The 27,236-nt window shown below is 41.2% G+C and overlaps 1 protein-coding gene across 1 annotated transcript in view; it reads right to left on the reverse strand.

The window, feature by feature from the left end:
* Trim9 (E3 ubiquitin-protein ligase Trim9) overlaps positions 1-27,236 on the reverse strand; it is a 343,327-nt gene that overhangs the window by 70,879 nt on the left and 245,212 nt on the right. Inside the window, exon 7 of the mRNA XM_067153370.2 lies at positions 24,505-24,643. Coding sequence (XP_067009471.2) covers positions 24,505-24,643 — 139 coding nt within the window. The remainder of the gene's footprint in view (positions 1-24,504; positions 24,644-27,236) is intronic.

Raw genomic sequence — 27,236 nt, forward strand, 5'->3', positions numbered from 1 at the left:
GCCCATCGTTGCAGAACAGTTATATCACAGATGACAGAAACAAAACATGTACACTCGTACGGTGTTGACTATGCGAGCGAGGCACGCCAACTGAAGTCCAGCGCCGGAAATGATTACACACACTTTCCCAGGAAAGAGAGTGACAGGGGGAGGGGAAAACAAAGGCACAGGGGAGGTGGAAACGTACGTAATCGTGACGCTGGTAATGCGAAACCTCACTCGCTTATCAAGTCACAATTTATTTAAAATATTTGCTCGTCTTGCAAAACACTCGTAGACCATGTTACTCGCAATCCGAGGTTCCACTGTATATCGTTACAAGGATTGTTTGAGACTACGGATTACTGCATGAACCAACGAGGTAGTAATAATGAAAGCAAGATGAGTGAGAATACAGCGGATTTGTGAAAAAAAAAAAGAAACTGGAACAAACAAAAATAGTACAGAGGCAAGATTCGATACGTGCATTACGAGCCTGTCAAGCGGAGAGCTTGCTCGTTGCATGTTGGTCTTGTGAAATTCACACGAAATATTCCAATTCCATTTCATCGGAACTGAGTTGAAGTTGCGCCTTACAATTTAAACCAGCGGACGTTCTCGTCATGGTCCTCGTGTGTACTGAAAATGGAGAAAATCTGTAAGGATACTTTGGCAATATCTCCTTCTGAGGGAAGGAGTAATTAACTTTTTGACCAAAGGGTAGTGCACTCAAAGATATGAAGATCGGAAACCACCGATCATCACGGCCAATAGTGCCTGGGCATTACGCAGGGTCGTATTTACGCAGGGACCAACAGGGCCATGGCGGTAATTATTTTGAAGTCAAGCATTTTTTATACCATAAATAAGAAATATATATATTTGTCCTCGTGACACGTTATGTGTTCAGCAGAATTACGCTTGCAACTTCCTTATCGTTACGGCGTAAATCATATTACTTCATATTTCCTGTTTTACGCATTTCGACAAAAGGGTTTGAAAAATGTATACCCATAAGTGGGCATACGTTTGTGTTTGTACCTGTCCACCCCTGTATCAAACAGTTCGGCCGAACGTTTATTATCGTGATTGCGACGAATCAAAACAGCCTCGTTCTTCTGTTTCTAAGAAAAGCAAACCCCATGGATAACAGCCCCGAAGGCCCTTGGCCTACCAAACCACCGCTGCTCAGCCCAAAAGCCTGCAGATTACGAGGTGTCGTGTGGTCAGCACGACCAATCCTCACAGTCAGATAGCTCTCAATTCTAATCAAGTAGACTGAGTTGACCTCGAAAAAGCCCTCAGATCCCTGAGTGGCCAGGAATCGACTCCGGGATCAGCTGATAAGAGGCAGACACGCTACCCGTACACTGCGGGGGCCGGCATTTCAAAGGAAAGCTTACATAAATTTTCTCTTCTGCACTTTCAGAGCGAACTCTTAAAATTCATTGACTGTGATGTGATCGATGTCTGCCCGACCGAAAGCGCGAAGAAAATCCCTTCGGCAGTGACCACAGCTTTATTGACTTTAAGTGTTTTATATTTTTGCGTACTTTTCTCCCCTCTTCAACGTTTTAATATATATAAATATTATATTGTTCATTTCCCTGATTTTCTTTTGATTATTTTCCCATATATAGACAATTTCATTGGGAAACGGGGGAGGGGGGGATTTTCTTTACTGGCCCGGGGCGACAAAACTGTTATATAAAGCCCTGGCATTACAACACATACAAACTGGATGAGGTGGTGGTGGTGGTGGGGGTGGTTATTGTTTTAAAAGGAAGTACAACTAGGCAACCGTCCTCTGAAAATGAAAACATACAACCTGTTTTCCAGTCATTGACCGGACCAGGGATGTAATGAATGAAGCATGTATAGGCTATTAGTACGATGGGGTCACCATTCCCAAAGTGATTTATTAATGACTGACTGATACTATGAAACGATATTGGAGAGTGTTGCTGGAATGAAAGATGACAGGGAAAACCGGAGCACCCGGAGAAAAACCTGTCTCGCCTCCGCTTTGTCCAGCACCAATCTCACATGGAGTGACCGGCATTTGAACCACGGTATCCAGCGGTGAGAGGCCGACGCGCTGCCGTCGGAGACACGGAGGCTCTGCAACCATTCTCTCTATAGCACTAATCAGAGAGAAAAATGGAAGGGATTCGACATTTCGAAAAATGAAGGTATCGGCCAAAAAAGACAAGGGCTACGAAGGCCAAAAAGGGCGTGAAAATGAAAGACTCCCTAGACCTCGATATCTAATGCCGTCGGGGTCGGAAAAAAGAGTTTACGAAGGGACGTCGGCTAGGACAGATAAACGTGAAGAGTCTGACACAAGTGGAAGCAATGTCAGGACTCAGCCAAGGGCCCCGTGGTCACCAACCCAGCTCCACGGTTCAGAGCTCCTTGGACCCCATTTAGTCGCCTCTTACAGCAGGTAGAGGTTACCGTGTGCGGTATTCTACCGCTCCCATTCACAGGGGGATAAATGGGATGACATCGGTAACAAAAAAGTCAATGAATGTTACCTGCATTATTTCGGAGACATTCGGAACGTATTCTCTGTGAAAAATGAGGTTTAAACCGTTTTTGTTCACGTGTCTTCAATTGAATCCGGCATCTACCAGACCACCTACAGAGGCGCGTTAAAAATAACTATGGAATATCGAGTCTTAGCAGTAAAGGTCGGATTCAATTCTGATCGAGTATTTGCTTGCATGACGTTAAGTAAAGAAAATAAATACCTCAAAGCTGTAGGGACAAGACCAAATAAACAATGGTAGCGGATAAATCCCAGAGGTGAGCTCCGGAAGTGCTTGAGGCCCGTCCATTGGGCAGGCAGGATATCATCTAGAGAATGAACGCTCTGTATCACAGGCCTGTCAGATAAAAAAGAAAAGCCTGCGCTGGCTCAAATAACTTCCGGGCCCAGAGCTGCATTACGGCTAAGTATACAAGAGCTCTGCTACAAGAGAAGGAATGAATTTACTGCAAACTTAGTAAGACTTTATACGTTGGTCACTGGAGCCATGTGATGGGAAAACTAGACTTATTTACGTAAAGTAAGTAATAATATTCACTTCTAATTATATTTGTTTATTGTGTTGTTCTTTATATTTCAGAAATAATTACCTATAATGAAATGAAATGAAATGTCGTATGGCTTTTAGTGCCGGGATATCCCAGGACGGGTTTAGCTCGCCAGGTGCAGGTCTTTCTATTTGACTCCCGTAGGCGACCTGCACGTCGTGATGAGAATGAAATGATGATGAAGACAACACATACACCCAGCCCCCGTGCCCTTGGAATTAAACAATTACGGTTAAAATTCCCGACCCGGCCGGGAATCGAACCCTGAACCGTCTGAACCGAAGGCCAGTACGCTGAAGTTCAGCCAACGAGTCGGACATTACCTATATATAATGCACGAATATGTAGAGCCTCCGTGGGTCAGGTGGAGGCAGCAAGCCGGTCTCTCATCACTGGATTCCGTTGTTCAAATCCCAGTCACTCCATGTGAGATTTGTGCTGGACAAAGCGAAGGAGGGACAGTTCTTTATTCGGGTACTCTGGTTTTCTATTGTTATCTCTCATTCCAGCGACACTCTCCAATATCATTTCATTTCATCTGTCAGTCATTAATGACTGCCTCAGAGGAGTGCCACAGGCTTCGTCAGCCGGCACAATTCCTATTCTCACCACTAGATGGAGGCTTCATTCATTCCATTCCTGGCCCAGTCGAATGACATTTTCATGTACATTTTGACCGAATGCAGAAAGACATCGACGAAGGCCTACTAGATGGCAGACAGAGTAAACCGGATCTCTCTTGGGCATCTATGGCTCAGATCTGAATGAATTTTGTCGGGTAAACAGAAACATCAAATGTGTCACCAGAGATCTTTTACATGCAGACATCGTACGACATGGAGTGACGAATGGACTTTTTTCTGCCCTTCAAAAATCCGACTACCTCTGCCGGGTTTGAACCCGCTATCTTGGGATCCGGAGGCCGACACTCTACCACTGATCCACAGAGGCAGCTATAAATATATATGTACCATGATCACAGTAGTACAAAGTGGCTCTAGTTCGAAGAGACTGTTAAAATAATGGCAAAGACCCACACGGAGAGACGGTGCTGCCGGGCAGTTCGACTGGAGAAATGCTTGTTTTGCTCCCCAGTGGCGGGGATAGAATGCGTGGTCAGGCAGCTCAGTGAGCATGGTTAGCGGTAAGCGTATCGAAGGAATGTTTAGTTTACGAGAGGCGTTCTAGGTGAGCACACGTTATTAGTATTACATTCCTACACTTGTTGAACGTTACCTCTGTTAGCTAGCAGTATGGTGACGTCTATTACTGGACAAGGGATATTTCTAGTTGAAGCACTTCTCCTGAAGAAGAAATAGCGAAAGAAAACCCTTGAATGAAAAAAGGGAGAATTACGTTGAGATTAAACAATGCGAGAGTTGGTAAGTACAGTGAAACCCCCGAAATTGTCTGTTGGGCTATTTGGGTATCGTTTAGGCCGAATTCTGCTCATAATCGTGGTATGTACTTTAAGTCAGAATTCACAATATCGTTCCGAAAGCAAGCATGGGAAGGAAAAGCAGGCAACAACGAAACGTCACCCTGGACGGTAATGTTTCCACAGCCCGCGAATAAATCTCCACGCATGTTCGGTAATATTATTCTCGCTGGCTAACAGATTACTCTGGTGCGCGATAAAGCTCAACGGGCCTCAAACACAATAATTAGGTCGACAATCGCAAACGACACTGCCCAAATGCACATCTATTTCAGCAGCGAACGTTCATTTTCCTGAAAGTCCGGTTCCATTGCTAAATGGGTAGCAGTCCGCTGACTGAATAATTCTGCCTTTCGTAACTCCCCTTGTTAATTTATGATCCCTGGAATATCCTTCATGGACCCTGTTTCCGTATTAAAGTACCTATACGTATTCTTCAATCGCTTTCTGAAATTCATGTTATCCTTAGCCGACATATTTGCTGAATTCAATTTCCTATTGTGCTCCTTCAACCTCTGTTTTCCCCAACAACTATTTCTAACTCTCTTTCTAATCTGCAACTCCTCCTTGATCTCTTTATTTCCCTGTAATAATATAATAGGTCCCTACCACTCCTTACCACTTTTAGAGGTTCATTCCTGTTTTCACACTCCTCAACAATCAGTCAGTCACCATTGATCTGCATTTAGGGCAGTCAACCCAGGTGGCAGATTCCCTATCTGTTTTTTACCTGGTCTCTTCTTAAATAATTACAAAGAATTTGAAAATTTATTGAACATCTCCTTTAGTAAATTATTCCAAATCCCTAACTCCTCTTCCTATAAACGAATATTTGCCCCAATTTGTCCCCTTGAATTCCAACTTTATCTTCATATTGTGATATTTCCTACTTTTAAAAACACCACTCAAACGTATTCGTCTACTGATGCCATTTCACGCCATATCTCCACTGACAGCTCGGAACATATCACTTAGCCGAGCAGCTCATCTCCTTTCTCCCAAGTCTTCCCAGCCCAAACTTTGCAACATTTTTGAAACGCTACTCTTTTGTCAGAAATCACCCAGAACAAATCGAGCTGGATTTTTTTCCAGTCCTTGAATCAAGTAATCCTGGTGAGGGTCCCTCCCATACACTGGAACCATACTCTAGTTGCGTTCTTACCAGAGACTTACATGCCCTCTCCTTTACAAACTTACTACAATCCCTAAATACCCTCATAACCATACGTAGAGATCTTTACTCCTTATTTACAATCCCAATTAAATGATTACCCCAACGAAGATATTTTTTTTCCTAGTGGCTTTACGTCGCACCGACACAGAAAAGTTTTTTTTTTTGCTAGGGGCTTTACGTCGCACCGACACACATAGGTCTTATGACGACGATGGAATGGGAAAGGCCTAGGAGTTGGAAGGAAGCGGCCGTGGCCTTAATTAAGGTACAGCCCCAGCATTTGCCTGGTGTGAAAATGGGAAACCACGGTAAACCATCTTCAGGGCTGCCGATAGTGGGATTCGAACCTACTATCTCCCGGATGCAAGCTCACAGCACAGAAAAGTCTTATGGCGACGGTGGGAGAGGAAAAGCCTAGGAGTGGGAAGGAAGCGGCCGTGGCGTTATTAAGGTACAGCCCAAGCATTTGCCTGGTGTGAAAATGGGAAACCACGGACAACCATCTTCAGGGCTGCCGACAGTGGGATTCGAACCCACTATCTCCCGGATGCAAGCTCACAGCCCGCGCCTCTAACCGCACAGCCAACTCGCCCGGTCCAATGAAGATTTTTCCTTATATTAACACCTAAGTATTTACAACGATCCTCGTAAGAAACTTTCACCCCATGAATGCAATAATTAAAATCGAGAGGACTTTTCCTATTTGTGAAACTCACAACCGGACTTTTAGCCCCGCTTATCATAAAATTGCCTACTGTCCATCTGTCCTACTGTCTACTGCCTAGTCTGCATACAGCTTCATCCACCGAGTTTATTCTTAACATCTTTTATCTGCTCATTTCGAGGAACCTCCTTTTTTTTTTTTGCTTTACGTCGCACCGACACAGATAGGTCTTATGGCGACGATGGGACAGGAAAGGCCTAGGAATGGGAAAGAAGCGGCCGTGGCCTTAATTAAGTTACAGCCTCATTTGCCTGGTGTGAAAATGGGAAACCACGGAAAACCATATTCACGGCTGCCGACAGCGGGATTCGAACCCACTATCTCCCGGATGCGAGCTCACAGCTGCGCGCCCCTAACCGCACGGCCAACTCGCCCGGTCAGGAGGACCCTCCTACCACTGCTCCCACCTGTTAGTACCGGAAATCATTCTCGCTACTTTCACATTTTGACGACATATTCTCCTTCGACCGAAGACCGCAGAATTATCCTTAAGACTGGTGTAACTTTGTCGATGTCGAGAACAGCACCCGGGCTTTTATCACATACTGTATTTCTGTACATGTAAGCTCTCTAACTCCCTGTGGATCACTCTGTACCTGTATGCTTCTCGGCGCCAGCTAGCTGACTTTTACGAGGCGTCTGCTGGGTGTTAATGAGAGCCACATGCGAGCAGAACAACATATAGCCTGTACAGGGATGCTGAACCGCCTCTCTGGGGAGAGATCCTCACTGATAAATACCTTCATTACAGGCTGACGTCATGCTTTAACCCCCTTTTGACTTCTCCCTCCCTTCTATTGATCAGTGTGTTACAAAAACTGCTAACTTAGTACAATCTGCCCCAGGGTGTCAGCCATCATCCTCCCACCCCTGTCCTTATCATGTGGTATAGTCAGAGACACACAGATCGGGATACCAAAAAAATTCCAAACAGAGAAATACCCCACTGTTTTGACAGTGCGCGGCTGCTTCCAAGTGGGCAGTGTAGTAAAATAACGGAGGGGCAAGTAGATAAATACAGATGAGGATAACGATAATAATTGATATCGTCTTTAAGGTGTTGAGGTTAGAGCACTGGCCCCTTTCTTACAGTTAACCAATGATTCATAATATGACTAAAATGCTACAAAATTAAACAATACGACAACGATAATAATAATAATAATAATAATAATAATAATAATAATAATAATAATAATAATAATAATAATACAATCGAACATCGATATCTTGAAACTCCATTACTTGAATTTTCAGTATCTCGAAGTAAAATTTCGCGGTCGTTTGTTCTATTCTTCACGTGTACTTATTTCTCTATTACTCCAAATTCGGTTACACGAATTTCTCGATTTCTCGAAGCAAGCATTTCCTCCCTTGAAGCAAAAAATACTCTGTAACTCGAATTTTGTGCAACATTAACTGTGAAATACGGCATTTGTGGTTTGTGAGGAATAGTTGACAAGTATCGAGGTTCCATTGTAATAATAACAACACATGTATCGTACTTTGGATTGCAAGGGGTCTCAAGGGACTCTAGAGAACTGAAATCAGCATACGAGTAAATCTACTGATACAAATTCTTGCCTGAAGTCACTTGGCATTCAGCCTATATGCAGGAGTTTGCTCGAAGACACTCAGACTAATTTCTGTCATTTTCGAAACCAACTTACAAAAAAATCAAGACGTAAAGAGTTTAAAATACATTAAAATAAAATAAATCAGACTAATACAGGGAACTATGAGCATTTCAGAAATGAACATAACTAGGAGGTATTGTTATTGGTAAAGCAAAAATTAAAAAAAAACTTGAAAATAAATTTAAAAACAAATTGATTTTCAATGACTGAAAAATCAGATATTATTGCGTCTTCTTTCTTTACTCTTAGACGTGAAAAAACATTTAATTCTGAATAATTTGATATCAGTATCATGTGTGTGCTGCAATTCATTCATGAAGCATGGCACATAGTTATTCACTGTACATGTAACTGTCATCGATGTCAGGTCCTCGCGGTCCGATGCACGGTGAGCAGCTGTGCCTGTGTCATTTCCCACATAATGCGAATCACTTTCAGCAAATGAAGGTCATTATTACTGTCTAAATCATCTGAAAATTCAAGGATATCGGCGTCATTCGGCCTTGAATATGGCCTAGCCATTACGATAAAAAGATGATGTAAGCACGTGCAACAACGGAGTTATGAAATGGAGTAAAATTATAGTTTGCGAAATACAGCGAACACACGATATACCAAAGAAACGAAATTTACTCTTAATTAAACTCATATCAAGATCAAATTGTTGTATTCATAAGCCAACCAAAACAGATCCACGCAATAACAACTTCAAATAACCACAACATAAACATTCACGGTCAACAGATTTCATTTGTCGAAAATAAAAATATTTTGTAGGGCTGGTGGATATATCTGTAGAGTAAAACGCAAATTCAACGTTTTAAGGTACCATCACGATCAACTGTTACGATTTAACAGCCACGCAAATGACAAAAACGCCTAAATAGGGCAGAGCCGATGTATCGGCGCCGTGAGCTTTCTCGCCATAACCTCTCGCGCCGATAGATCGGCGCGCTGAGTGCGAAAGGGTTAAATGAGACAGTTTCAGGTTTCGTTCACGCAACTTTGGGCATAAAAGGGACCACCTAATCAGCTAATCCAAACAATCAGCCCATTACAGGAGAGATACGGAATGTTTGCCTCTTACAAGCAATTTACTTTCGAACAAACCTTCTGCGTGAGTTAGTTATAACACTAAATTGTGACTTATTAAAACCAATTATTTTTATCATATTCTTTTTATCTACTTTTAATTAAAAGACTCCTTATCTTGTTATTTTTGAGGCGTAATGAATATAATATCAAATAAACTTTAATTGGGAATGCCCGAGTGAGTATACACTGCAAAATTAGACAAGGTAGGTGCACGGCACAAGGAGCAGCAACCAAGCTTAACGCGACTCCTAAATTTTGTGACCCATAAGCGACAGGGCATTCAATAACACGTGAAACTCAAACGGCAAACATGTCTTAAAATTAAAAATAAAAATAAAACATACTTCGTTCCGGTTTAGAGTCTTAGTCGTCTGAGGGCTCAATTTGCCCGATTATCCCAAACTCAAATCACATAATAGGCAGATTTCCTCCATTATTTAACAAAGTGCATTCATGTAGATGCTGAGGGGATGAGAATGAACATTCTGAGGTAAAATCCCCATGATCGTGCTTAAATAGAAGAAACGTTATACCTGAAATAAACAGTTTTCATCAAATATATATTTCTTATTGCATAAATACAATATGATACAACGGCAAGTCAGTGAGTATCTGCAATTTTGCTGTAATTGTCTTCAGGTTGTGTCTATGGCATTGTGTGCTCACCAACCACTAGATGGCACCGTTGTCTACGTCTGTGGTAGTGTTCAGCGTTGTCAGATCAGAACAGCTTGCGCTGTTGAGACGTAAAGATGGTCGCGTCACTCTCTGTTTGCACCAAGGAGGAACAGCGTTCCGTAATCTGCTTTTTGTGGTTTGAGGGTGTACCAGGAGCGCAAATTCATAGTATCAGTCATTCGTCTGTTATTCAGGATCATATCACGCACTTTTTCAATACTGGCATCAGTTACGGCTGCAGATGGACGCCTGGATCTTTCGTCATCCTTCACGCTCGTGCGACCCCTTTTGAACTGCTCAATCCACTGGTAAACACTTCGCTTTGGCAAACCATTGTCCCCGTATTGTGCTGAAAGTCTTCTAAGAATTTCCGCTCCTGGTACACCCTCAGACTACAAAAAACGGATTATGCAATGCTGTCCTTCCTTGGTGCAAACAGAGTGTGGCGCGGCCATCTTTACGTCGCAACAGCGCAAGCTGTACTGATCTGATAACGCTGAAACCTACCACAGACGTAGGCAACGGTGCCGTCTAGCGGTTGGTGAGCACATAATGCCATAGAGACAACCTAAAGACAATTAGAGCAAAATTGCAGATAATTATTGACTTGCCTAGAATCCTTCGTCTATAGATAAATGCTGCACCGTGCAGAAAGTAGAAAAATTTAAGTACCTTAAAGAATATGTAACAGCTCAGGAACTACAAGGCAAGAGTGAGAAATGCGGTAGTTGTACGCGGCCGAGACGATAACACTAGGAAGACATGGGGAAGAGAAACTGGAAAAAAAGAAAGAAAAAATCCTGAGATACTGGGACCAAGAAGAGTAGCTGAAAGATAGGAACGAAGATCAAGGGACGGACTGTGCGGAAACATGAGGACGATCTCCGAAGAAATAAGACTCAACATAGCAAGATTTGCTGAACATGCGATCAGAATGGACATGGAGAGAATGGGAGACAACAACGAGAGGAAGGACGGAAACTAAGTGGTTTATCTGGACTGAGATGGGGATCAAGGTGGAAAGAACAGAGAACTGGAGAAATAAATATACACCAACCAATATGCCAGAGCTCAGTGACAGAGAAAGGTACAGGAACAGGACAGTGAAGCACCAGTGGGGGAGACAAGAGAAGAGGATACTGAAAATATCAGCTGAAGAATGGGAGAGAAGGAGAGAGAGAGAGGATGAAGAGGTTCTGGTAGAAGAAGAAGAAAACCCAAACCATGACAAAACTGCTCGTGGTCTTACAGAGGCCGTAACGAAAGAAGAAGGTGATGCAATGATGAGGTGCAGTCGAATGAAAACGGATCACCTACCAAAAAGTATAGCAGAACATTTCATGCTTCAAAAGCAATCACCCAAACTGTCAAGACATTTATCCCAAGGCCAGTGACATTCTTCAGAAAGCTGGAGGACTGTCTGCGGGACCACATCTGTACCCAGTCACAGACGTTATCGCCCGATGCAAACCGATGTCCAGGAATGTCTTTCTTCAGCTCCAGCGTCGGGCTATAGAGACACGTGGCAGAAACTGAGACGCGTCATAAAGTCAAAACGCCCGGGCAGACTGTTATCGAACGACATTATCCTTCTTCATGACAAAGTCCGCCTCCACACTGCCAACTTCAGAGATCTCGGAGGGAAACTCATCAACAACCTCCCTATAGCCCAGATCTCTCCTCGTGCGATTTTCACATCTTTGGGGAGTGGACACTCCACCGTTTATAAAATTCTTGAGGGTAATTTAAGAGGAGGGATTTAAGGTCCATCGATAATGTAATCACGAGTCAACGCTTGACCACCTCTGCTTTATAAATCCATCTCTGTGCAATACAGACCATGAAGATCCTGAGAGGAGTGGCACACAGGCACTAGGTAGGACAGAATGTTTAGCCCGCCCACTTTTGCCCTTCGGAATCACCTCGTACTTATTTCTTATGTAGGCTTAACCAGCGTCAAATGCGGTCCCAGATGTACTGTAGATGTTTCATTTCTGTATTGTTCGACTTCCTGACGGGGAACTGAACCCACTGAACAGAGACAAGGACGACTGAGATAATCCCCTAGTGGCAAAATATCCACAGGGGTCGACACCACGAACAAATATCACTTAAAAAAAAAAAAAAAAAAGGTAATCCCTCCCCGTCTGCTTAACATCCGTGTATGTCCTGAAGCCTATGCTGCTGAATGCGTCGTCTTCACTCACCATGGTCAGACAGAGAGGATCCAAGTGAAAGAGAGGAAATTCATACGAAAGATCGTCGGCCCACGTTAAACTTCTGAAGGCGAATTCATCTGAGGCCACATCCAGAGCTCTTGTTTTTTATGAGTAAACGCTGCCTTATGTTTCACGGCCCCAAATGGCAACACCAGGCAATTCTTGATCTTCTCATGGCTCGGAAATGTTCCACTGCATGGCCAACTGCACCGTGTCTCTGAGACACAGGTTCAAGAAAGAATTAAGTTCAGCGCTTGGGAGCACAAGTTAAATGATCTTCCGGAAAGAGTGGGAAGACGACCTGATTCAAAGTGGCTCGAAGAGCGAAGAACTGCATTCTTCATCAGGATAAAGGAGAACTGGAAATCCAAGTCTCATTAATAATAATAATAATAATAATAATAATAATAATAATAATAATAATAATAATAATAATAATAATAATAATAATATCATATATCACTCTATTCACGGTTTGTTAAACATGTTTTTGAGTATAGGAACTCCTAGACTGAAGAAAGCAATTCAGAGATGCCACCCTTCAAAGTGGTTGTCCGTAGTGTCAGTGTCTGCTGCAAATAAGGGAAGGTTATGCTCAACCAAAAAACATGAGAAATCATATTCAGACCGTGTAACAATATTATTGTTGCCATTGCTGCTTTCACGGCCCGTACTTATAGACATGATACTGTATACGTCAGTTTCCGCTTCGAACGCTAGCGTTGTGCCACGTTCTGGGAGCCATCTGGTGGCGAATGAACGTACTATTTCCACTTTTAAGAAGCCTTTCTCGTGGACAGTCGATATTTCTTCTGAGGACGAAGAGCACAGTTCTCTGCGAAACGTAAAGAATTTCACCTTAATTTCTTGACACGGCATGAGCCTATACATTATCAACACTATTATTGCCACTTTTTGTAGCCTCGTGTATTGCCCTTCGATGCATCCACATACTATGTTTTTATAGATTTCACATGGCGTGGACAATCATCGCGTCCTTCATGTTTAACTGAAAAATCATACATGTGTTTCAGTAAACACGCGCCTCAATACAATTTCAACGGTCCTAGGCATGAAAACCTTTCCGTGTACTACTTTACCGATTCGTTGCAGATTGTTTTTGTCTTCAGTCACTCGGCTCTTCATTGTTTTTACTTTTACAGATCCTGCTATTTTATTTAATGCTGCTCTTCCTTTCGCTGGAATAAATGTTTGTGCAATACGACATAAATTTGCAACAAAAGCAGGCAACGTAAGGGTTAATCAGTGTAGACAACTCATTAATAAATCACAGGTAACACAACAGAAAGTAAGCACACATGCTCGGAATTTGAATTCATCGATAATAATAATAATAATAATAATAATAATAATAATAATAATAATAAATAATAGACAAAGACACCTCCGTACAGGCCATGAAGGCCCTTAGAGGAATGGAAGGTAAAGGCTTCCACCATTGTTAACCGCGGTTAACCCCCAGGAATTAACCTGGTACTCATTTTTGGTGTAGGCTGAGTGAACCTCAGGGCCATTTGCACCTCCGGAAGTGGAAATCTCGTTTCTTAAATTGTACGACTTCCTGACGGGGATTCGAACCCACGTCCTTCCGGGCGAACCGAGCATGCCATTACCGCCTCGGCCAGGCAGCCCCTTAATAATAATAATAATAATAATAATAATAATAATAATAATAATAATAATAATAATAATAATGTTATTTGCTTTACATTTTGACGGTTTTCGGATACGCTGACGTGCCGGAGTTTGTCCTTCGGGAGTTCTTTTACGTGCCAATAAATCTACCGACACGAGGCTGACGTATATGAGCACCTTTAAATACCACAGGACTGAGCCAGGATCGAACCTGCCAAGTTGGGGTCAGAAGGCCAGCGCCTCAACCGTCTGAGCCACTCAGTCTGGCCCTCTGAATTCATCAAAGAATGTTACTGGATGTTATGTTCTGTGTTAAAGTTTGTAAACAATATGTCGCTATCTAGTCATTTTACAATTACAATTGGCTTTTACGTCGCATCGACACAGATAGGTCTTATGGCGACGATGGGAGAGGAAATGGCTACGAGTGGGAAGGAAACGGCCGTGGCCTTAATTAAGGTACAGCCCCGGCATTTGCCTGGTGTGAAAATGGGAAACCACGGAAAACCATCTTCAGGGCTGCCGACAGTGGGGTTCGAACCCACTATCTCCCGAATACTGGATACTGGCCGCAATTAAGCGACTGCAGCTAACGAGCTCGGTGTGAATGAAGCGGCCGTGGACTTAATTAAGGTTTAACCATAGCAGTTGCCTGGTGTGAAAATGGGAAACCACGGAAAGTGGGTTCAAACCCACTATCACCCGGATGCAAGCTGACAGCTATGCGACTCAAACCACACAGCCACTTTCTCGGTCTCTAGTCATTTTTTCATGAACCGTTTTCTAACAGCGAGTCTCTTGTTTACGAAACTTTTTTCATATTCATGAAGAATTTATTAAAGAGCACTTCGATTTCGTGAAATACGTGATAATCAGCACCACTTCCATGTCGCCGTAGTATAAGTAAGAAAAAGGGGTTGCCTAGCCGAGGCGGTAAAGGCGTGCTCGGTTCGCCCGGAAGGACGTGCGTTCGAATCCCCGTCAGGAAGTCGTACAATTTAAGAAACGAGATTTCCACTTCCGGAGGTGCATATGGCCCTGAGGTTCACTCAGCCTACACCAAAAATGAGTACCAGGTTAATTCCTGGGGGCAAAGGCGGTCGGGCGTATAGCTAACCACTCTACCCCATCAAGTGCCGAGGTTAACAATGGTGGAAGCCTTTACCTTCCACTCCTCCAAGGGCCTTCATGACATGTACGGAGGTGACTTTGCTTTGCTTTGCGATAAGTAAGAAAATCGTTGAAACTATGGAACACCTGTAGTAGCTGGCATCTCTGAAGCTCTCCATTCACAGGTAGGGGCGAATCAGAGTATGATCTCCGGGCGGGACGCAGCCTTGAACTTCCCGACAGCGATGGGGGAACATTTCTCATCTCAGTTTATTAATAAACATCCCCATGGGGACATCCACGCCCCCTCTCTTCTTCTGCCATGACCCCTGAACATGCGCTCTGCTTCATTATCGAGCTCAATTATCTCCCAGATTGAATGTAAATTGAAAATCTTGCAGAATTACCATCAAATCACTGTCAGCGAGAAATATAAACTCGAATGTTTTACCAACAAGATTTCTCTTTTACACCTCGCTACACTGGTCCAGTCTGTTAGTGTGATACAGACCTACAGAAGTTAGCATAGTAGCTCTCCGCCTAGTTGTCCTGGGTTTGATAGGACTTTCTCTATTTCAGATAAAGTTTTTTAACTGTAAATTTAACAAATAATTAAATATAATGCACCAGTTTGATGGTTAGCTAGTCTTGAATATCTGTGAGGAACATTCGATGATATATATAGTCTTTAATGGGGCCTCTCTTAACTACCTCGTACTGTTTCATAATTTGATTAACTCCAAAATTGAACAACACAAGTTTTTGTTCTTATTCTTCCACAGCTGTTCTCACACTTGTGGGGTTGCGGGTACTAATTCTGTTGCTCATGCGAATTTGGCCCTGTTTTACGGCCGGATGCCCTTCCGACCACCAGCCCAGAATGGAGGGATGTAATCACTATTGCGTGTTTATGTGGTGGTTGGTGGTGTGCTGAGTTGTCTGCATACGAAGAGGAAAATGTTGGAACAAACACAACAGCCAGTCCTCGAGCTACAAGAATTAATCAGACGCGATTAAAATCCCCGACCCAGTTGTGAATCGAACACGGAGCCCTCTGAACTGAAGGCGTCGATGCTGATCATTCAGCCGAGGAGTAGAAAAGCAATACATTTAATAATAATAATAATAATAATAATAATAATAATAATAATAATAATAATAATAATAGTTGTAGTCAGGAAAGCAATAACTCAAACTAACCCTAACATGTAAATAGGTGCAACAATATCTGACAATGTAAAACCCTAATACATAATTATAATCTAAATACAATAACATTTGATCATTTATAATAGTCTGAAACTAATTCAGGTCTATAATTAATTAATTATAATCTAAGTGCAACAACAAATGACCACAAAATATAAATTTCATGTTTCCGTATTGGAAGCTAAACTAATAATCTTTAAATCACTATAACAATAATTTATTATTGTTATTATTATTATTATTATTATTATTATTATTATTATTATTATTATTATTATTATTATTATTATTTAGTATCAGACAGTATTGAATGAAGATACTGATTAAAGATTACTGTTACAAATTATTAATAACTGACCACTCAAGTCACACATTCATACTCGTTCATCACTAGACCACAGATTTTAGGCAAACATATATTTTGTTCCTTAAGAGATAACTTAAAATAGTATTTACATGTTTCATGAATTTATGAAGGTTAAAAACGGTGGTCCTATAGTGCCCAAACATGCCCCAAATTGACGTTAGAATCTATATATTTCCCTGAAGATGGTTGTCTGTGGTTTCCCATTTTCACACCAGGCAAATACCGGGGCTGTACCTTAATTAAGGCCACGGCCGCTTCCTTCCAATTCCTAGGCCTGTCCTATCCCATTGTCGCCGTAAGACATATCTGTGTCGGTGCGACGTAAAGCAAAAATAGCAAAAAAGAATCTATATTTGCCTATATTCCTATAACTCCCATGTTTAAATTCCGAAACTGATTAAGAATGATTTTAATTTATTCCGAGAAAGTAAGCTCATTTTCTCGAAAAGACAAATTTTCTCCGCCAATCCGATTGCACCATCGTTCTTAAGATAACACGAAGAGCATCGCTGATTTTTTTTTTTTTTTTAATCGGTATAATTCTAAGACATCCTGTATAACACAAATTTCGCTCACCTCTTTTCTACAAACGTCACAGAATATAATTTTGCCATGCGATGTGAAGTGAGGAAACTCATGCAACCTTTTAATTAAAGAAGACTTGTAAGCTGATATAGCAGGTCAATAGACACTCGTGACACGGACAGTGAGTGTATTTACTGCGGGAGGTTTCTAAGGACTCCGGGGAGTCTAGTTTACATATTTTGTTTGAAAAATATTTCAAGAATATACTGTTCAAGATACTGAAAACGATTCGGCAAATATTTTAGTTTCTCGGAATAAATTTAAGGGGGGAGACCTAGCTCAACACGGGAAAAAGCAGGCCAATATTCATTCGATTGTTAAATATGCTACAAACGTTGTTGAAAAATTCTGCACATATCCGAGTATTGGCATGCTTCCTAGCAATCAGAAGCAACTGCAATAATGTCAAAATTCTAATTATAACATCTTAAATTAACTTTCCCGCCCTTTTAACAATATATCACTGTTTCCCTTATAAGTTCCAAGTTTATAAGAATTTTCGTACTTTTCCTTTTTTAAAGTGTATATCAAACCCCCACCTACAAAATGAACCTCAATCACTAACATAGATTGTGATTTAGATATATTTGTCGAGTTTTTATTCCGCGCACCTGAAAATACTAAAAGTAAATATTTTATATAAAATCTAATATAAATCCCATTGACTTGAATGAGGTACAGATTGTAGTACAACACTATGGGAGGAAACCCTGAAAAAATCGTTATTATCCGTGAAACAGTAAGAGAGTTATGAAGGAAACCGTGATATTTTGTTAAAAAGGCGGGAAATTTTATTTTAAGATATTATAATTAGAATTTTGAAATTATTGCAGTTGTTTCTGATTGCTAGGAAGCATGCCAATACTGCGATATGTGCAGAATTTTTCAACAACGTATGTAGCATATTTAACAATCGAATGAATATTGGCCTGTTTTTTCCCGTGTTGAGCTAGGTCTCCCCCCTTAACAAATTAATCGATTTAAGGATAACAAATAGGAATTACAGGAATATAGGCAAGTAGAGGTTCTAACACCAATTTAGGCATTTTTAGGCACTGTACAACCGCCGTTTCTAATCTTATAATAACATGAAACGTGGACATACAATTTCGTTTTAAGTTATCTTTTAAAAAACAAAATAGGATTTTGCCCAAAATCCGCGGTCTAGTGATGAGAGAAATCCATTATTTTCTCCGAGATTATGATGTAGATGTAATAAAATGACATTTGAGAAGCAACCAATCAAAGTGTACAATGTCCACTTCTGGACAAAATTGAGTTTGATGACGTTTCAGGGAGTATTTTTCGTGCTCTACGTGTTCCCCATTCAGATTACTACTACTACTACTACTACTACTACTACTACTACTACTAAAATGTTTTCATCCCTCCCCTGAAGGGGAAGGCGGGCCTCCTAGAAGGTGACGCCGTCCCTCTGGCCGGGAGATTTGTTACGGTGAAGGAGATGCACGGAGTAGGTGAGAGGGTTGGCGGCCGTGGCCTATACTAGGAACTGTGCCGGCATTCGCTGTAGTGCAGGAGAATGGAAAACCACGGAAACCCATTCTCAAGACAGCTGACGGCAAGAGAGCCACGGCAGAATCGCGGCCATCCCTCCTCTGATCGGCCGGTCAGAGTGCAGAGCTGTCGGACCACGGACCAGCCGTGGCCACTTGTGGGCCAAATCCCACTCTGCATCCGTCCCTGCCATTCAAATTTTATCTACCTATATACTGTAACGCCCGTCCCGCGGTGTAGTGGTAGCGTGCCTGCCAGGTCAAGGATGTTTACCTTATCTGAGGGCTGGATCGAGGTCCACTCAGCCTACATGATTACAACTGAGGAGTTATCTGACGATGAGATGGCGGCCTCGGTCTAGAAAGCCAAGAATAACGGCCGAGAGGATTCGTTGTGTTGACCACATGACAGGTCGTAATCTGCAGGCCTTCGGGCTGAGCAGCGGTCACTTGGTAGGCCATGTCCCTTCGGGACTGTTGCGCCATGGGCTTTGGTTTGGTTTATATATTGTAACATTGAAACAATATCTTGAATGTGATCGGTTAAAACAAATCGCATATTGTCCACGCGGGTGACTGAATCAGAACGTATAATATCCACCAATGACACACTTTAATTTTATTTTCCTTTCACAAAATGCATAAAATGCAATAAATGTAGCCTGTTCTAGATAATAATATTCTGCCTATAACAAATTATTGTACTGAATCAGTTTTTCAAAGTATATTTTATACTGTTCTAAGTAGGTATGGTAAATTTGAAGATAGTGAAATTCTAATTTTGTAAGTTATAATTTTCAGGTATTAAAATTAATGTGGACTGATAATGACAAAAGTACAGTAAACTTGTCAAAAATATGTCCTATAAAATAGACCAAAACGTAATTATATTGTCCAAAATATAAATTAACTTTCTAACACCCCCAATAAATTATTATTGGTTTCCTTCAACATGACATCTAATTCAGTATCCCAGTAAGAAAGTAACTGTGAAAACGGATTCATATTTTTCGCTTCTCCTGAAAAAATTCCAGTAATGGACCTTACACGTTTTGACTGGTTGCTCTTCATTTCATAAGACTTTGTCAAAGGTACAGAAGAAGCGCCTGTGGTTACGTCCCTATGACAGTGTTATACGGGCTCAAACACAAGGGAAGGGAACTCGTGCCCCTCTCGGGTTCCAGCCCGCATGGCACGTTATTGTAGAGTAAATCTGGACCAGCCACTTGCAGAGGTCTCATTATTTGACCCCCATTAAGAACATCACTTCGTGTGACTGTCACGTTCTGTGGTTGTACCCACTGACTTCATGTTAACTGCGAGAAGTGGAGAGGCAGCCCCGCCGCGGAACAAAACAATAACCAAGATAATACCCTCGGGTTATCAACACGAAATTCCGAATAGTATCTTCCTATGGTTCAACAAATACTCCAGTAAGAAGTTGAATTTTCTATTCTTACTCCATAACTTAATAGCATTATAGTCAATAAGGCAGAGTATTTTCAAAAACCCATCCGTTAATAATAATAATAATAATAATAATAATAATAATAATAATAATAATAATAATAATAATAATAATAATAATAATAATGTCCTCGGCTACATTGTGCAGGCATTTCAATCTGACGCCATCTAAGCTGCCTCCGCATCAATTTCGACGTTTCGTTTTACTCTACCAGATGCCACTGTAAACCAGACGTCTCTTCGGCGATCTATGACTGACTGAATTATTATTTTTTGGATAAACACCAAATGTAATGTCACCAGACTTTTAAAAAAAAAAAATTCCGACATCATCTGCGATCTTGGTACGCAGAGCAGGGGCCGACCCTCTACCACTAATCTACAGAGGGGGCAATAATAATAATAATAATAATAATAATAATAATAATAATAATAATAATAATCAGCGTATGGGTTTTAGTGCCAGGAGTGTCCGAGGATATGTTCGGCTCATTTGGTGCAGTTATTTCTATTTCACTTCCATGGGCGACCTGCGCGTCTGAGTGTGAAATGATGATGATGATGATGATGAAGGTGAAATCGGGTGTTGGGACATAGCCTACTCCTGTCGAATAGTACGGAGAGGTCTGTTCAAGTCTTTACGTTTCCATCCGACGGACAAATCACCATCAACAGCGTCATATGACCTCGCTCCGTATGAGCAATGCGGAGAGGTTTGGAATTTAATCCAGGCTTTTGGCACGAAATCTGGTGATTAGCAGTGGCGGTTCGTGCGTGAAGGGCTTATAGGCGCCGCCCCGTCGCCTTTTCAAAAACATTTAACGTTATTACGCTTTGTAATTGATTACATAAAGAGATGGACAAATTTAGCGAAGTCGAACTTATATGGTGTGGTATTCAGTTATACAATGTTATCTTTAATATTTCGACTGTAAATATTTTGCTTTTACATTTTCAAGAAAACAGCAAAGGTTTTCAGACCGCGGCTGCTGTCCAGCAAGCACGATGTTTTCTTTTTAGTGGTAAGGCGCTCGGACTGTGCCAGCAGAGCCCTGAGTAGACCCCTAGACTTTGCCAGTGTGCGGGGAGCGGGAGGAGCCTGGAAGAACGATGTGGGCTTGTCAGGGGAAGGAAGAGAGCAGGCGGGTGTAAGCACTGAACGGCGCAGCCCTCAGCAACATGCCGATGTTCCTAGGCTTTTCCCTCCACGTCTTATATTAACTGTTGTAGCTGCCTCTGTGGGTCCGTGGTAGAATGTCGGCCTCCGGATTCCAAGACAGCGGGCTCAAACCCGGCAGAGGTAGTCGGATTTTTGAAGGGCGGAAAAAAGTCCATGTCGTACGATGTCGGCATGTAAAAGATCTCTGGTGATACATTTTTTATTTACCCGACAAAATTAAATCTCAGTCATAGACGCCCAAGAGAGATCCGGTTTACTCTGTCTGCCATCTAACGGACCTAGAGTAAAACGGAACGTCAAAATTGACGAGCAGACAGCCAGATGGCGTCAAATCGAAATGTCTGCACACGGTAGCTGAGGCCATACGATTATTACTTATTATATTAACTGTTGTTAGGTATTAATTCCAAAACATTTTACAACACTTTGAATTCGATTATACTGAGTATTTAAACAATTTAGTTCTGTAAAGAAGCTAAAATAAAGGTTCAAAATGTAACCATGACGTGACGGCACTATTTGTAGGGTGGTCAAATTGTTGAGTACGTTGTCAGGCTTTGATATTTAAGCAAGCAGAGAGAAATTCGGGAGTGCACTATTTATTTGTTTTCATAACTGTTATTATCACTTGTGATTGTGATCAGTGGGGTTGCGTTATCTGTTAGCCTGTTAATGTGTGTGCATAAATGCCACTGTAATGTAGTTAATTAATTAATTAATGTTGAAGTGTTGAAGTGCAAGCACATTTCTATACATCCAGTGTCATCGTATTATTATTATTATTATTATTATTATTATTATTATTATTATTATTATTATTATTATTATTATTATTATTATTATTATTATTAATCTAAAAATATCGTCACTGAAAACTGGACCGATAGGGGAGGGAAAAGAGATGGCGGCACAGTCCTGCCGGAGTAAAATGTCACGAACCGCCACTGAGGATTAGAACTTGTATACCACCACCTCCCCAATCCTGCCGGTCAACATTCTGGTAGTAAAAGTATTTTCGACCAACGCGACTCGAACCTGCTAACCACGCTGTCAGATCAAAATACAAATTCAAGCTTTAACGATCATGGCCCCCCACGCTAACTTAACTATATATGTTATTGACGTCAGAAAAGTTGGATGGCGCAGCCACGCGGTAGAATGTTGAAGCTGCAACATAGTGACTGGTGAGATTTATTTACATGGCGAAGCATTGACGTCGTGATGGAAACAGAAAGAAAATTGTCAAATTTCAGGAGGTGCTGCTCTGTATACGGTTGCAAATCGTATAAAACGGATGCGAAATCTGTTCACTACTTTCCTGTACAAAAAGTTCAGAGAGAAAGATGGGTTTCCGCGCTGTCAATTGGAAAACGCGTTACGCGATATATGACAGTATATGCATTCTTGTGAAGACGACTTCTTTCCACAGCGTAGGTATCGGTACTGTTTATTGTACTCATTGATACTTATTGTCTCTAATTTGTATTCACAAAGATTTAGCTACATCAAAAATACTGATAAACTTGTAGCCTAATATTTCTGTGCCGCACATAGAATGTAATCCGCTCTTTGTAAACTTCTTCATATGTGTAACAGCCGACAGTAAATTAACTATCTACATGTGAGTAATATCTTTAACTGGTAGTAATTAAGCGCTGCATTTAATATGTAGTAATTTTCCATCATAAATTAACTCTTTTTGCTATTTGTTTTAAGTCACACCGACACAGATAGGTCTTATGGCGACGATGGGAAAGGAAAGGTCTAGGAATGGGAAGGAAGCGGCCTTGGCCTTAATTAAGGTACAGCCCCAGCATTTGCCTGGTCTGAAAATGGGAAACGACGGAAAACCACCTTCAGGGATGCCGACAGTGGGGTTCGAATCCACTATCTCCCGGATGCGAGCTCACAGCTTCACGATCCTAACCGCACGGCCAACTCGCCCGGTCATCTTAAATTAGAAGCCACAACCTAATTATTTGGTAGAATTGGACAAACCAAGTATACTTCAACCCCAAACAGCTGTGGCTGTAGAGGTTATAGTACTCTTAAATTATAATTTTCCAACTTTGGTCTACATATTCTGTAGGTAGTTATAATTTTTATACTTATTATTGTCGGTTCTAAGTTCTAAATTTTGTGCTGATGGTAAAAACGGAAGAACATTAAGTTTATGTGGGCTGTTCCAACACAAGCCTGTATAAAGCTTAGGAATTATTTGCTTTACTACATTTACTTAGTAGAATTATTATTTTCTTTCTTCCCCAAGATTACAGTTTATAAAACAGGCAACTCCCCCGTCACCTGGCTAAGGCTTTGGCATGGACCAAATCAACAAGAAATTACTCCATAACCTCTAATAGTGGAAAATTACAGCAGCTTAACTGTTAAGGTGAATCAGCGTGTCAACGGTAACATTTCTCTGACAAACCCTCTTTACATATACAGTTCCACTTCACATTTTCACCCCCTTGTTCAAGACAACATTAACTTTGTGCGGTTTTGAATCGATGTGGGATGATTGTAAACACAACGCTACAACACCAGTTTCATCTTCGGTTTCAAACTTTTTACCTACACATATCAAGTAATTACGCTTGAATATTTCTTTCCCTTCCACCAATGGACGCGTGAAATCTCCGACAACTCTCAACAGTTGCGCATACGACACCAAAGACATTTTGAATACTTAATAAATCCTACAGACGCACACCCGATCACTGTCATGTTTACTTCCCGTCACTATCTCGCCGCCATATTGGAAACAGCTTACCGTAAGCCCCTCCCCCGTTTCGGACGTCAATACCTCAGGGTGTTACTGCAGACAACAGATTAATATAACTCAAATAATTATTTGAGAAAACTGAGCAATATCGTGAAACTTTCTCATTGCTCATCCTTCTTCTTCTTCTTCAGCAGGAAACTTTACCGTAGTGAGGTAAGAGCCTAGCGGCCTATTATTGTCGTACTTCAGGAACATAATCGGTCGTATTGCATACATTTTCATATATCTTCTCATCCCGCTTATTTCGCGAATTAACCGCAAATTCACGTACGACCTCCATGTTCCGTAAGATTTTCCTTGGTTAAACTACCTGTAGATCAGGACTAAAGTTAATCCGGACTAAAGCCAAATCATCCTCGGACTAACAGGAAACGCCGTCTATGAATAAGACAAATTTTCTTCTGCTCTTAGTCCGTGGTTGGTTCGGCTTTAGTCCGGACTAAACACGACTATGAATAGCACCCTAAGTTACTATCCCATGACTGTTGGCATGTCAGTGTATGACACTCCCTCTTCAATTCGTGAGAATCTGAATCCATGCAAGAGGATATTCTAAAGAAAATAAGACATATATAAATGACTCACCCTCAGCTGTTTGTAGGCCAATCAACTCGCTGTATTCGCCTTCTCCTGTACTGTTGAACGCTTTGACTCGTGCGTTGTACATGGAGTTGAAGTGGAGGCCATCTACTGTACAAATCGTCTCCTTGCCGCAGTAAACTTCCTGGAAATACAAACATTTAAAATTGACTTACTTGATGTTGTTTCATGTTATAGATGGCAATGGTAAGCTGGAGAAATATCTAGAAAAACATGGGCACGGAAAATGGCCAGTGAGGAACATGCACCCTGAAGAAAGATGGCAGAAGAAAGATGAATAATAGTTTTGATGTTGGTGACCTCTAGTGAGAATACCGTGAGCAGTCAGAATATTAGCATGGCCGACTTGATGCGTAGCTCTAGCTAGCTCAAAGAGCGCAGCGAGGGATCCCGTCGGCCGTGATGTTAGTAATATCGTTGCCTACGAGATAAGTAAAGGTCTCTGCATGCGCGGTCTTTTCAAGCTTAGCCTGCAAGGAATCCTTGTAGGCTAAGTTTCAAGTACTAAATTGACAGAGCACGGCCGACTGGATTCCTTGTTGCGCTGGAGCTAGCTAGAGCGATGCATCAAGTCGGCCGTGACAGAGAAGCGGCAGTTCAAATTGCGCCGCTAGATATCAGGTTATCCCTCCATTCCTCAGCACGGTACCAATTGGCATTACGAGAATAACTTATATATAAAAGCACATTACAAAGAGAAACCATTACGTTTTGAGAACAAGAGTGATATTTCTATGAAGTGTAATTTAAAAAAAAATTAAACGTATCACCCAAGAGATCATACGAGTAAGGTGGTATACATGAAACCGAAAAGTTCACGTCCTAGTAAAACTGAAAATATCCCATAGTATATTTTAAAACACTTCAGTATTCACACAGCCTACTCTCGCCATGCAAATACGATGGATACCCTGAAATAAAGTGTTGGAATTGAATGCGACTAGTTTTAGTAGAAATGCTGAAGCACGCGGTTTCAGAAGGTTGCCACATGCCATTTTTCTCGTCACCCGGTCGTGATATAATTTTGACCCATTTTTCTCTTAATTCTGCATTTGCTTGTGGAAAGAAATTCCACTACCTTTCTGAAGTTTACTTTTGCAGAATGATACACAGCATTAAACCATTGTTTATCACGAGCAACAGACATCCTTGTGAATAGAATTTTTACAGTAAATACTCTCTCGGTGCTAAATACAGAACCTTGTATATATTAATCAATATGCACCAACACATTTCTTAATTTTATGTTTAAATATAAATTACAGTATATAATTACCACAAGCTGAATATACAAATCAACGCCTTGTATAATTAATTTTAATGCCTATCTCACCTAAAACCTCACAAACTTAACGTTTTGCTCCACAGTTTCCATATACGTCTGTGTTAAACTGTGGAGGGCTAACACAAAGTCTAGCGACGACTCTGGAACTAGAACGTATTTCGCACTGTGAAAGCTGCCATACGGAGGCCTTATTATTGATCACGTAGGCAACGATAATACACATCGCTGACCGGGTCCTCCTTACACTACAAATCCCCTATGCCCTGCTATTTACTGAGCAGCATTATGCTAAAGCACATGCGGTCTGGCTGTTGAACCTTACACGCGTACCACCTGAACAATAACTAGTAGAAGATTAGAGTGAACCGAAATGTAAATGACATGAAGAACACATATCACGTATATTGTTTCACTAGCTCGTGTCTCCGAGCTTCGCTACGAAATTCTACATTGCATACAAAATTCTACATGAAGTCGAGTACGCGCTGATAATAGGATTTTATTAAATTGCATAATAACATAGGTAGGCCTAATTTAAAAATTAAATTTTAGGTGCCTTCCCCTCCCATTTCAACCAGCGTGAATATAATTATTTATAGCCTAGTCTGTAGTGCTTTATTCCCCGAATTTACATACCGATTTTCATTAAATTCTGTTCACCCATTTTCTCGTGGCTCGGCACTGGTATGGAGTTAGCAACAACGTCGAAATTCATTAATATCTTTGTTATCATAACCGGTCCGGAAAAAATGTATAAGGAAAATGATCGGGAATGTAATAACTTTACAGTGGAACCTCTATATCTCATATCACCTCGGGAGCTACATTTTATTTCGAGTTATCGAAATTTCCAGGTATAGAGAATATCGTTTTTGAGCATGAACAGCACATAACTGAATCATGTGTATCTACGGGCTTATTCTGAATACATTAATTTTAACAGTACTTAAAAATATACAAACAAACTCTATTTTACGGCATTACTTTAATTATAACACATTATAGTAACTTTTCAGAAGACAGGTTATAGTACATACAGTAGTGAAACAGGAAACATACCTCCGTTAACAGCTTTGGAAAAAATCTGTTAATCTCTTCTGTTTGTTACTGTTAACCTTTCCTCCCTTCAGGTTAAAACTTCTCGTCATTATCACTATACCTCGAATTTGTAGGTGGTAATAGGTTAGAAGGCAAAGTAATTTGGTTTGTAGGAAGTGTCATGCAACCCGTTGTACCACAATGTAGGAAGAGTAGCATAAATTCAAGGAGTTCTATAGTCTGTACCCCTAATATCCATGCAAATCTCATAGCATAGCCGTTGTACAGTGTAGGGTATACTTGTTACTGGCTTAAGTAAGTTTGCATTCTAAGCTATCAGCACCTAATAATCCGGACTCTAATTATCACGCAGACTTGATGGAGCTTGTCATGC

Source organism: Anabrus simplex, chromosome 9, assembly GCF_040414725.1.
Source record: "Anabrus simplex isolate iqAnaSimp1 chromosome 9, ASM4041472v1, whole genome shotgun sequence".
NCBI classification, from domain to species: Eukaryota; Metazoa; Arthropoda; class Insecta; order Orthoptera; family Tettigoniidae; genus Anabrus; species Anabrus simplex.